Here is a 12,623-nt window from a genome sequence, read left to right on the forward strand (position 1 = left end):
CACATAAGTGGTGGAAAATACAGAAATACTGCTGGAGAATGCAAAAGGTATTTATAATGGGCCCGAGAATGAGATATTTGATGTATTCACGGAACAGTTCAGACTCATCAGGGTGTCAGCCATGTTTTGTTGCAACTGGTACAACAGATACTGAATAAGTACAATCACTATATAATCTTTTGTACTGGTTTGAATACATTGCAGTATAATGTGGCAATGTATCCAATGTGCAGCATACAAAAAACAGAAGTGTCAAAAGAAGTCAGATAATTGTAGATGAGTAGAAATGTGAAATTGAGTAATAACTGAAATTAACAAACAGCATTTATCCATAATTAGTGTTACTTCCCATCATTGTCATGAGTAGAGTTACAGCTCATACAGTACAAAATAAAGTCAAGAGAGTCAGCCTTATCGTTGTCTGCAGCTAATTGTGGCTGGTTCTTGACAGCCCTGTAATCTAACTCTGCAACTTCCTCATTTATAAATGCACTCCTCTAACGTTGCCGTAGTTATGGTTTGCGAGAGCACGCTGTACATGTTCAACTCCACCAAAGCGATATGGAAGGAGGGAGGATGTATAAGCAGCTTAATGAAACCACAAAAAATGAAAACAGGCTGTCGCTGTGAACTTACTGCTGCTCAGAGCAGCTGCAGTCTTCATAATGGTGCTCAAGAAAAAAACCAAAGCTGCACCTTCATTGGCCATCAGCTGATTGTTTGTCGTGCTGAATCAGCCACCCTGCCTCATATTTGCATGTCAACATACCGTTGAACACGTTCTGCCTTCCTTTGAATTCAAAGTAACTTACATGCGGTTAGACTTTGCTTGCCTCAGGGCTATTTGCAATCAAATAAAGTCAGAATTTCTTGTGAAAGGATTGCTTTAAAGACGTTAACAGTCACTTCTCGGGAATCACGAGGCTCCTGGTGATTCACTCGTCGAGCACGATGTGATCTAACATGAGGTGGATCCATTTGTTTTGTGTCAATACGATTGATGTGAGCCTCACCTCCCCAAACAACCTTTCCTTTTGGATTTAGAGTCGATACGATAGTGATCAGTATTCCCCCTCCTACAATCAATCAATCAATCAATCAATCAATCAATCAATCAATCAATCAATCAATCAATCAATCAGAAGCTTTATTGTCATTGTAACAGGTACAACGAAATTGCATAGAAAGTTTTTTTTTTTTGGGGGGGGGGGGCAGAGCCTTCATTCCACAGTCACATCCAGGAGAGTTGAAGACAAAACACAGCCTTGGCGACTAGGTGTCTGGGAGTCCGAAATGTAGATTTGGTTTGTTTTCGTTCAGGCGATTCAGCTTTATCTTTCGACCTTGAGTGTCTCTGGTCTCCAATGCTGCTCCAATTGTGGCAAGATTTTAGCTTCCCAACCGAGTTCGAATATCCTCCAAGATCGATCCAATTTCGCGTAAACGTTCAAGAGTCGTACTCTTGAGTTCGTTTATCACATGAGTCTGAGCGTTCAAAGCTCGGCACAGTCCTTCAGTGACGATAGGCAGCCTTCCCAATGCAGCAGCTTGCGTCTTCTCAACTTTGCGATAGATCAGAAAGCCGCCAGCTCCAATCAGCAGCATACCTGCTATCATGAATCCCAATATGTAGAGGTCCTCCACATCCTCGATGGAAAGAAAGGCCAAACACAGGGACCTCCAGGAACCCCAGGAATCCAGCATGTATCCGGCTGCAAACGTCCCATCGGGACATGTGGGCTCTCCTTCGCCCGATCTTCGTGTCGTAAAAATTTGGTTGATCGCATTGAGAGACCAGCTGATCAATTCCATGGTTCCGGTTAAATTCGGATGGGGGTCTGAAGAGAGTCTCTCAAGCTGCAGATTGGAGACACTCGTGTGTGTTTGACAGTGTCTTTCTGTCCGTTTTGGGTCTTTGGGATGATTGTGGACCATGAGGGTGATTTGCAATGGTTTGGGGTCTGTTTTATTTTCTGGTCATGTCTATTTTCAACGTGTTTTAATCATGATTGTAACTTTTTTTTTTTTTTCTTTTTAGGTCATTTGGCATTTCTGTGTTCATTTTGTCTGTGAAGTGACCTGTCCATGGTGAGCCATGCCATTATGGTATAGGTCAGATTGGCACTGTAACCATGAGCAGGATGAAGCAGGATGTCCTACTTCATCCTGACCTTTTCTTTTGTTGGTACTGTGTGGTCATTTCCCATCACCCTATGGTCACTTATGTTCTCTATGTACTCTTTGTGTCCACTTTTTGTATCATTTTGAGCTTGCATTGCATATTTTTGTGAGTGTTTGAGGAGTATATATTTTTTTTAATTTTTGTTGTATAGTGTTCTTCCTTCCTTCCTTCCTTCCTGTCTTTCTTTCTTTCTTTTTTCGATCCCTTTAACCTCAATTAGAACTTCAGAAAGACGCAACCTCTGTTTCTTCCTGTCAAAAATAAGTTTTTCCTTTCTACTGCTTGCTCATGTGGAATTGTCTGTCTTTTCCACTGTGCCTTGAGACGACTGATGGTTGTATTTAGCACTATATGAATAAAACGGAATAAAGTTCAATTAAAAACAGGAGCTGTAACACAAAAACAAAGCAGTTAGTAAAAAGGTTGTTTATCTATATTTAGTTAACAGTTAAACAAATGGTAACAGACCCCTAAATAACAATACTCCTGACTCAGCCTGCAGTACCTGAACAGAGGAAAGTCATCCGGTCCACCAGGGGGCGCGCCGCTCGCAGGACCAACACTTTGACCGCTGCGGTACTAACGGTCGCTTCCTGGGTCAAATTGACTCGCAGATGTCTGAAATGAATCTATGAAGTTATAATTTATGTCCCAAACTCCGTTTCTCCGCTAAAGGAAGTCCCTGTGCTGCTGGATTTGCGTCTGTAAGCTGTGCTGAAGCTCTCTGTTGGGCTTTGAGGTGGTGAAGCTCTGTCTCAGTCAACATGTCTGCGGAGGAAGCGGAGAAAGCCACCACCGGTGATGCTAGCGCCGGAGACGAGGAGGAAGAATGGCTGTATGGAGGTAAAACATCCCTCAACCACCGTCTCATGAACTGGTGGAGACGTGAGCCTGCATATCAGCTACCTGCTAGTGAACTAATAACTTTTAGTTTCTACCGCCTGCTATTAGAGGAGGGTAGAATTAGCTCACAGCTAAGCTAGCTGCGCCTCTTTGCTTCTGTCGGCCTTCAGCCGCATGACGTGTTTTAATGTTGTCTTCTGGATTCACCTCCTCAAATATATGTTGGTCGTCCATAATGCTAAATAAGGTGGATACAGCGTACTCTGAATTGTTTCAGATGAATCGGAGAGCAAAGAAGAAGACGAAGAAGCCAAGCTGAACGCTGCAGTCAGGTAAACAACACATCCATCCTCACCTGGACACCTTAGATTTAACATTAAATATGGAACAAAGACATCTGGTTACATCCCTGAAATATTTGTTCCGGTGATAAGTCGCTCTTCATGAGTCATTTAGGTAGCAATAACCTGATGAACACAAAATTCAATTGTTAAATTGTAAATTCAATACTGTTAGAGTTTCAACAGAACCCATATACATAAATCTCTGTTTAAATCAGACTATGTCTCTGGTTTTATGCTCCACTTTTGGTAATTTTTTATTTTGTGTTCTTGCTGTACATACACATTAATAGTTAAACAATGTTTCTACTAGTCTAATGATAATATCAGACATGATATGAATCAGTCATCATGTTTATTCGTCCATCCATCTTCTATACCGCTTTTTCCTGTTCAGAGCAGCGGGACACGAGAGCTGAACCCTCAAATGCACGTTTCTCTATGGGTAGAGCACCCAATCTCCACACAGAAATACCTGCTCTGAACCACTCTGCCTGTCGTCTTTTGACATTGCATTATAAAAATGTTTATTTGACCCGAACTCCTATCATTTTCCCTCCAAAATGTCAAAATATTGATGCATATGTAATGGATGCATTCTTCCACTGATAGTCATAGTTGATAATAAGCAGATAAATGTTTATCTGCACAACTATGCATGGTCACAGTAACATGCAAATATTTTAGTTATTTAAATGTACTTTTTTGTAAACATTGTTTTCCATTGTGCTAGAGTTTATCAGCTATTGTGTGTTTTAATTTAGCTATTGTCTGTATAATTTCAGGTGTCTGTGAAGCATATCACATTTGTCATGAAGACTGAAGTACTACAATAGGGCTTAATTCTGCATGACAAGTGTGATGCGAGCACAGTTTTACCTGTAATTTGTAAATCAGAGACATCAGACGCCATCACACACTACACATTATGTTAATCATAACATTAAAAATGTTATGTGTTAAAAACAGGTCAATAAAACTACACTGGCCCCTGGAAGGATCTAAATATTTGAAGACAGTTGTTTAATTTTTGATCACATTGTATTTCCATAGTTTTGAAACTTTCCAATTAAAGCTGAGTGTTTCTTCTTTTTATTTGGCTTGTATTTGCACATAGCATAAATGTTGTCTCCCCTGTGCAGTGCACCTGCCGATACTTCGACAGACGATGCAGCTGCACACGCGACAGGGAATGGGGTGGCTGCAGAGGTAGGACATGGAACTGCACACAGCCCTGATGTATTTTGACATTTGCTTTCTCACCGGCTTTGTTTTTGTTTGTGTGCCTTCGTGCTTCTCTGTTGCTTTCTGTCACACTTGTCGTCCTGGGGGTTTTCCGACGACGACGTGTCTTACTGCGTTCTCTGGTTTTCCAGCCAACAGGTGAAGCTGCAGGTGAGGATGGGGACAGCGACTCTGACAGCGATGACGACGACGACGACGTCCGCGTCACCATCGGCGACATCAAAACCGGAGCACCTCAATACACGTACGTCTCCGTCAATTTGTTTTTTGAATGGATGATATCAAACGAAGCTTTTAGTGGAGATTTTATCTTGGATTTGCGTTGGAGACTTTTTCCTTCAACATATTTTATACGCTCCTTTTCACTGTTTTGAAGCTGGGTTCACACTTAAGTTGTAATTCACTTTCCCAAATCATAGGAAAAGGATTTAGTCAAGTTACATTTTTAGCATGTTTCTGTCACTCATAACACACTTAATTGTTTATTTAGTTTTTAGTTGATAAAAAAATGCCTTTGCCTCATCAATATATGCCTTGCAACTTAAAGTAAAGAAGCTCCTTTGTGAAGTCTTGATAACTAATAACACTAATAACTGTTAAGCTATTCTGAAATAATAGGACATTGAACAAAACTTGTTTCTTAAAATGATAACTGAACTTGTGTTATATATTTTCTCAGATCTTATGGAGCTCCACCCGTCAACCTCAACATAAAATCGACAGGCTCTAGACCTTATGGACAAGGTGCGTCTCGAATAATTTTACTTGTTCTGTTTTGTTCCCTCACTATGTTTTTAAAAGGAGTGCACAGTCACGTCGGCTGCATTGCTTTGTTGTGAAACCATCCACTAACATCAGTTGTCAATTTTGTCAATAGCTGCAAAACTGAAGGGAGTCGACCTCGATGCTCCTGGAAACATTAATGGCGTTCCAGTGCTGGAGGTGGACATGGAGTCATTTGAAGAGAAGCCCTGGAGGAAACCAGGTATGCGTTTGTTTTTATGTGCCTCAACCCAGAACCAACTTTTAAAAGTTTGTCACTCTGCATTTTTTTTTTTTGTTTGTTTTTGTTTTCTTTCAGGTTTTTCATTTCCTGAAAATGTTATTAGCTTTACATGGTTACATTACAATTAACAGCTGCGGTAATCTTATATTTTGACACCTTTTATACCACGTGCTAATACTTTGATCTACTTTATTTAAAAAAAAAAAAAGGGGGGGGGGTGAAAAACAGCTGGCCTCAAAATTATGACCACCTGCCTGATATTGTGTTGGTCTTCCTTTCACCGCCAAAACAACCTGACCCAATCAGACGTGGCGTCCACTACCTTCACCTTTCACTTTCTGATTGAAAGCAGTGAAATGCAAAAAAACCCAATATAACTGTCAAGACTCCGAGCGACTGCCTAGTTCTTCATGCCCTATAAGTCTCTGTTGGGATTTCTTTGAACATTGATGAACTACGTCTTCCATGATCAACGCGAATCGGTAACCTCTGACGACCCCGATATTTCACAAAAGGTGTCTGTGTTTGTCTGCAGGGGCGGATCTCTCCGACTACTTCAACTATGGCTTCAATGAGGACACGTGGAAGGCTTACTGTGAAAAACAGAAGAGGCTGCGGATGGGCCTGGAGGTCTCGACGGTTGGCTCCGTGACGAGTAAAATCACTGTAAGACACCCCCGAACCCTGAAGACTGTTTGGCTTCTTTCCTTCATCTCCCCTCTGCTTTTCCACTTCCTTTGTGTTGTTTCTTTACCACCCTGCTCTCAATACTGCAGACCCTCTAAAACCTGCATGCAATGTTAAGGATTTAGTTTTCTTTATCTTATAATTTTGTACATTATTGCAGTTATCAATATGTAATACATAGCACCTCTCATACATCCTAAAGAAAAAGAAGTACATCATAAAGGACTCCATATAAAATGAGAAAACGATGTCTCAAATGAAGCTATGAGATTAAGAAATGATGAAAAAAGTAATTTAAAAAGCTAACAGTAAAACACAAGCCGTAATCATCAAAAGAAAGACTGAAGATGGTAATAAAAAAAATAAAAATTATAAAAAGTAATTTAAAAAGCAAACATCCAGATGCAGACAATGGAAACCAAGCAGAAGGCAACATTAAAACCAGAAGGCTCATTAAAGGAAAAGACATAAAAAGACAAATTCAGCCGTTTCATAAAATGGTCTCAAGAAAATGCTTCTCTCATGTGAGCAGGCAGTTCGTTCCAAGCCACAAGAGCATAACACCAAACTTTTATTAATGTTTTATTGAAGGTAATTTGAGAAGTACAGCTTCAGAGGACCTGAGAGTACGAACATTCAGGAACGTATGAGGTTGAAGGCTCCGGAATGCTCCAGAAACAATCAATCCTAAAAGCTAATAACAGCCACTGAAGCCAAAACAGCATATTTAATTATAATAATATGAAATTCTGCAGCATTTCATGTGAGTAGAGGCCCATCAATGCACCCTCTACTAAAGGTATTGTAATAGTTCAGATCGGAAAACACAGATTTATTTACCAGAAATGTAAATTAATTCTGGCCCTTATTGCTCATTTGGGAAAAAGTTAGTTGTCACACTGTAAACATGTTAAATCTCCTTAATACTTGGAAACTAGACGATCTGTCGGTGATTTTCATGACTTTATTACTAAAGTAATGATATTTAAACAGAAAAATATTTGAAATGTCTTGGTGTATTTGGTGTAAATGAACTTTTTCACTGTATTCTCAAGATGCTCTTAAAAACGGTTAGTATATCGCCACTGGGACAGACGTCTGCAGTGTTCCTGAGCTTGTTTTGACTGTTTTCCAGGTTCAGCAGGGCCGGACGGGGAACGAAAAGGACCTGTCCATTTTGCCCGTTCACACCTCCAAACCAGACTTCACATCTCCCATCAACCTGTACAAGTCTGCCGTCGGTCAGATCCCCAGGTAACACTTCTGCTTTATATGCCGCCTCCAAAAATCCGGAAACAAACATCTGCTGTCGAGTCGATAAACCAACAATGCGTCTGGAAAAAGAACGGCTGCGGAAAGGGAATTGAAACTTCTTACATGTTTTTTTGATTCAGTATTTATGGTTGTGCCATATTGGGGTGGTTTCATTGGATTTTGTTTTTGTTTTAGTCTTGAAAAAACAAATTCCTTGTCACAGTTTTATTCCACTATCTTTTCTAAACTGCAGTCTTGCATAAGGTCTTTGTAAAAAAAAAAAAAAAAAAGTCTTCTATTTTGAAGCAATTTGTTTTGTAATTTCTTTAGAGTTTGTTTTTATTTTGTGTTTGAAGAAAATGAATTTTCTTCCATGAATAGAGAAGCAGTTGTGAAATTCTTTGAAAATAACGTCGGACAACTCGTTTGATGGTGACAGTGAAGTGACAGGTTCACATTGATGTCTTCAAACTCTGGCTAACCAGTGATATTCTAATTGAACTTATCCTGCTCAACAACTTCATCAGTTTTTTTTTGTTGTCGTTCTTTTTTTCCGATTTCCAATTACAGGAAGCCAAGTGGCACCATAGATGTGATTGGTGGACAACTGGCCACCATCAGCAGGGTCGAAGGGCGGCGCAGACACAATCTTGAGGGCAACAACATCCAGGTATGCGAGAGGGAATGTGAATTCTCCCTGAGCGGTGGAAACATCTACACTTGCTCTTCTTCATCGCTTCTTTCTCTCGCTGTGCAGGTGATTTCTGAACACTCGACCTCAGAGTCTGAACCAACTCCCGCGAAAATCCCCCCCTTCTTCCCACCTGGGCCAATTCCCCCAAACATACCGCCGCCGCCATTTCTGCCCCCGCCGCCAAACGTCAGCACCGCGCCCCCACTCATCCCTCCACCCAGTTCACTCAGTAAGTTCACCTTCCGCTCTCACTCTGTGTCCGCTTGAGTCTGTTTTACCGTCAATTCCTTTGTTGGGTCTGCTCTTTCTTCTCCCTCGTAGGGTTGCCCATCACTGTCCCGCCGCCGGGTTTTCCTCCTCCACCCAGTGGGCCTCCTCCGTCTATTATTCCCACTCTGGACGGGTAACTCGGCTGCATACGCACTCAAACAAACACACCAGCAGAAGGAAACTTGAGTTAGGAGAAAACAGTTGTTCAAATTCAATCATTTCTCCAGGAAATACAAGTGACTAAGCAACATGTTCCTAATATTCCCCTACAATTATGATGAAAACATGTAATAACAAATCTAATTTCAAATATGCTGCAGCACGACTTTAGCTGGAGCTCCTCTACTTGTTTGATTCAGCTCCTCAAAAAGCACGTTACTGTTTGAAGTTCTGTTTCTGCATGTGCACGTTGCAGTGATTGTGTCATGATGTCCGAGCAGGGCCAAAAGTCCAGTTGGTGCAGTAACACACTCTCAATACTGCAAAAGCCTCTAAGTCACATCAGAGCACCTGTTTGTTTCAGAATGAACTACAGTTTTTTTTGACAGATATCAAACAAAACTTTATGCGGAATAGTTTTTCTCTTTCTTATGAATCTAAGGATTTTATTCAGGCTTGACGGATTTGTTTTTCCCTATGAACCTGAATTGCAAACACAAATCCCTTTATTGATTCAATCACTGGGTAAATATTATCTTTTGACCTTGTGTAGTTCCACACTAAAAGCCATTTGAACGTGACCCATGCTCAGACTTAAACCCAGTTGCTATTAGTCCATGTCACTCTTCACCTAATGTGTAAACGGTTATGAATTCTAAAGGTCTTTCAAATCATCATGCGAGTTGATATATTTTAACCCTCTGATCTAATTGTAGAGAGAACTCTTGCTGCTACGACATCAACACGTCTTCTCCCATCTCATTGTGGTCGCTGCGATGATGGAAGTACAACACGCGTGTGTACTTTGTCTCCATACTCTAAGCCGTCTTCCCTTTGCTCCCACAGCGGTCACCCTGGAGGCTATGATGGACGCTCTGCTCCTCCTTACCCTTTCCCCCAAGGTATAAAGCCACATGTCTCATATTCAAATGTCGGTGAAACTACAAACCATTTTCACCGTTCGAGGTGTAAACGTGGTGCACGAGAGCAAGAGTCTGACGTGCTAAACAACACGCGTCGCTAGAATCAACATGTTACTTGTAAGTCTGACATCTGAGCTTTGTTTTTGTCTTTTCCAGGTGCTTATCCTCCACCTATGGCTGGAAGTGTGCCTCCCCCATGGCCACCGATGATGGACAACACCAAACCCTGGGATTACTATCCCCGTCGAGACGACAAGAGGGAGAAGGAGAGAGAGCGGCCCAGAGAGAGGACACACGAGCGGGAGAGAGAGAGGGAGCACAGCCCTCCAGGGATGGGTTACACCAGGTGAGAGTTCTCTTCTCATTCTTTGTTAGAATTGTGGCACTTTTAAGAAAGTGGCGAGGGGGGGTGGTGAAAATGTTAATATTTATGCTCCTCAACTGTCTCTTGAAAAGCTCCCTGTGCTCTTATCTTAAACGAGCCCAGTAAAACACAGTAGCTTGTTCGTATATATTCTGTGAAACCACTGCAGTAACACAAAGGGGCCGTTTGCCGTGTGCGCAGAACGCGATTGTCACGAAATGTATTTGTTCTCCGTGCCGCCTTAGTGACGAGGAGCGGTATCGGTACCGTGAGTATCAGGAGCGCGGCTACGTAGAACGCCACCGTGACCGGTCGAGCAGGGAGAAGGAGGAGCGGCACCGAGAGAGGCGGCACCGAGAGAAGGAGGAGGGCCGCCACAAGTCCTCCCGCAGGTATTTATATGACGTTTGTCACGTGCCGGTTGTTTCGATGGCGACTTCTCAGGCTGTTTATGGATCGCTTTGCAGGATTTCTGTACTGCGTCCATCACGTTTCTGAAATCCAAGATGTATCAGGCTGTTCAGAACGTTGGAGTCGGATTATAAAAACCCCCCAAAATCTCTGTTAAATATTTCTGGATTTGACTATATTATCATCTCAAAAACTAAAAAGCTGTCAAGACAAATGGGACTGGTGTGAAATTACAAGTTTGACGATATTATATGCTTCATATGTACTGCGCTTCAATTGCAGAAATATACGACAATAATAATCGTAAAAACACAAAAAAACCAGTGATAAAAAAACTGAGAAAGGGAAATATTTAAGTTCTTTTTCTCCTGTTTTGAAGCTCCTCTCCTGCCGTTGGTCTCTGGGGGTCTGGAAGCCTCAGAGCTGTTGAGAGAGAAACCTTTCAAGCTGGTGTCAATGGACTCTGAGATTCTCAGATGAACTCATGACATGGCATTTATTATAAAGCTTATCAGTCCTAAAGAATTCTTTTAAATATATTTGAAGACGTTTGAAGTTTAGATACTGCAGAGACCTTCATCAGCCTGAATCTACGAACGTACATGCTTCATTAAAAATGTATCTGCTGCTGCCACTTCACTTCCACTTGCCTCATGAAGGGAGGAGGAGATCGTTTCTCATTTGCAGCGAGAGATATTGTCTTCTCAGATGCAGTGAAGGTTTTCTGTGATATTTTCAGACTTGTATCTGCTGTTGTCAGTAAATTCGATCATGAAGAGTGGAAGTACTGTCTTTGTGCGACTGTTTCCCCAAAATGTTTGAGTGCACATTGTTTCTCTCGGTCTTCGTCAACGCCTCTTCTCTCTTCACTCCTCTTTCCAATTCACCACCGTCCCGCCTCCACTCCTCGTCCTTTTGTTTCTTCTCATTTCTCTTCTTTTATTCCGTATCGATCTTTCCGTCCCTCTTCATCCGTCTCCTCTTTCTCACCTTCGTCCCTGAATTTCCCCTCCCGTCACCTCCTCTGCCCTTTTCTCACTCTCAACCTTCTCCTCCCATTAGCAGCAGTAGCAGGCGGAGGCACGACAGCGAGGAGGGCGACAGCCACCGGAGGCATAAACACAAGAAGAGCAAGAGGAGCAAGGAGGGCAAAGAGGCCAGCGAGATCGGTGGGGACCCTGAGAACCAGGAGCCCATGGAGTAGTGACGAGACCCCCCCCCCCCCCCCCCCCCCCCCCGTCTGTCCTCTGTCCTTCTGTCCGTCGGTCACCGCGCTGACCGGAATGAGAGGAAACGAGCCGGAGACCAACAAAACCAGCACGTCAACGAGTGATCGATGCGCCTCGTCACTCTCCATTTTCCTCCAGCCCGCCGTCGCTCATCCTCACCATCACTCCAGAGAAAAGGAGGTGAAAGTGAAGCATGGTCGTCTTCCTCATCCATCTTTCTGTCTGTTTTTGACCACAGGACCCCCCCCCCAAGACCATTAAGTCACATGTCAAAGTAGTTTGCTCTTTCTTCTTCTGTCATTTGTTTGCTGTCCCTTTTGTTGATGAAGACATCTATAGAAAGTGTCAGTTAAGTTTGATTAAAAACACACTTTTGATAACTTTTTTTGTCTCCTTTTTGTGTCATAAATCAGTAAGTTTCTACATGTATTAATCTGCAGAGATACAAACTTTATCATTGACACTTTAAATCAGGGGTCTGCAAACCTTAGGACCAAAAGAGCCAATTTGGTGATTTTTCTACTAAATCAAATTTAACGACTTTAAAATGAGGCTGAGAGATTCTAAAGTGCCAGAAACGGAATGTTATTTGGGATGGTGAAAATTTCATCACATTTTCAGCTGTTTCCTACCTGGTTTTAGAGGTCCCCCCCCCCCCCCCCCCAGCATTTTTTGGACAATATAATGTTTTAGAATAAAAAATACTTTTAATCAAAGAGGGAGATACCTTTCAGCATTGCTCTACAGAATAGATGGAAAGAAAGTTGAATACCAAATAAGACAAGATAAAAATGAAATAATTTAGAATATGTACAAGGATAAATAGTGACTAATGTAAGCACAAAAAGGATGGAATTAACCAAAACGGGGCAAACACTAATTACAGAGAGGACTTATAGAGTCTCATGGCCACAGGAAGGAAGGACATTTTTAGCAATTTTAACCACTTTATTCTGAGCTTTTTTACTCATTTTAAAGCCCTCAATTTAGAAATTCTAGTCATTTTTTTCTTCCC

At 41.9% G+C, this 12,623-nt stretch overlaps 1 protein-coding gene across 2 annotated transcripts; it reads left to right on the forward strand.

Moving 5' to 3' along the window:
* Nucleotides 1-2,789: 2,789 nt before the first annotated feature.
* On the forward strand, nt 2,790-11,950 carry fip1l1b (FIP1 like 1b). Of its 2 annotated transcripts, none has more exons than XM_080494297.1 (15): nt 2,790-3,025; nt 3,303-3,357; nt 4,509-4,575; nt 4,743-4,855; nt 5,291-5,355; nt 5,489-5,596; nt 6,153-6,283; nt 7,440-7,558; nt 8,129-8,228; nt 8,316-8,481; nt 8,574-8,655; nt 9,528-9,583; nt 9,761-9,950; nt 10,214-10,360; nt 11,442-11,950. In XM_080494297.1, exons 1-15 carry the CDS (start codon nt 2,947-2,949, stop codon nt 11,581-11,583), a joined length of 1,620 nt encoding a protein of 539 aa, XP_080350423.1. In that variant the 5' UTR covers nt 2,790-2,946; the 3' UTR covers nt 11,584-11,950. The 2 variants fall into 2 exon arrangements, with proteins under 2 accessions (XP_080350423.1, XP_080350424.1); XM_080494298.1 differs by having other exon boundaries at nt 11,445-11,950.
* The last annotated feature ends 673 nt before the right edge of the window (nt 11,951-12,623 follow it).

Source organism: Blennius ocellaris, assembly GCF_963422515.1.
Source record: "Blennius ocellaris genome assembly, chromosome: 3".
Classification (NCBI taxonomy): Eukaryota; Metazoa; Chordata; class Actinopteri; order Blenniiformes; family Blenniidae; genus Blennius; species Blennius ocellaris.

What these genes read in the sequence shown, in the direction of transcription:
- fip1l1b (XM_080494297.1), top strand. Translation starts at nt 2,947, where the DNA reads ATGTCTGCGGAGGAAGCGGAGAAAGCCACCACCGGTGATGCTAGCGCC. An exon ending in CTCTAGACCTTATGGACAAG is followed by an intron (nt 5,356 to 5,488) that starts GTGCGTCTCGAA and finishes TTTTGTCAATAG; the next exon opens with CTGCAAAACTGAAGGGAGTC. An exon ending in CCCTCCACCCAGTTCACTCA is followed by an intron (nt 8,482 to 8,573) that starts GTAAGTTCACCT and finishes TCTCCCTCGTAG; the next exon opens with GGTTGCCCATCACTGTCCCG.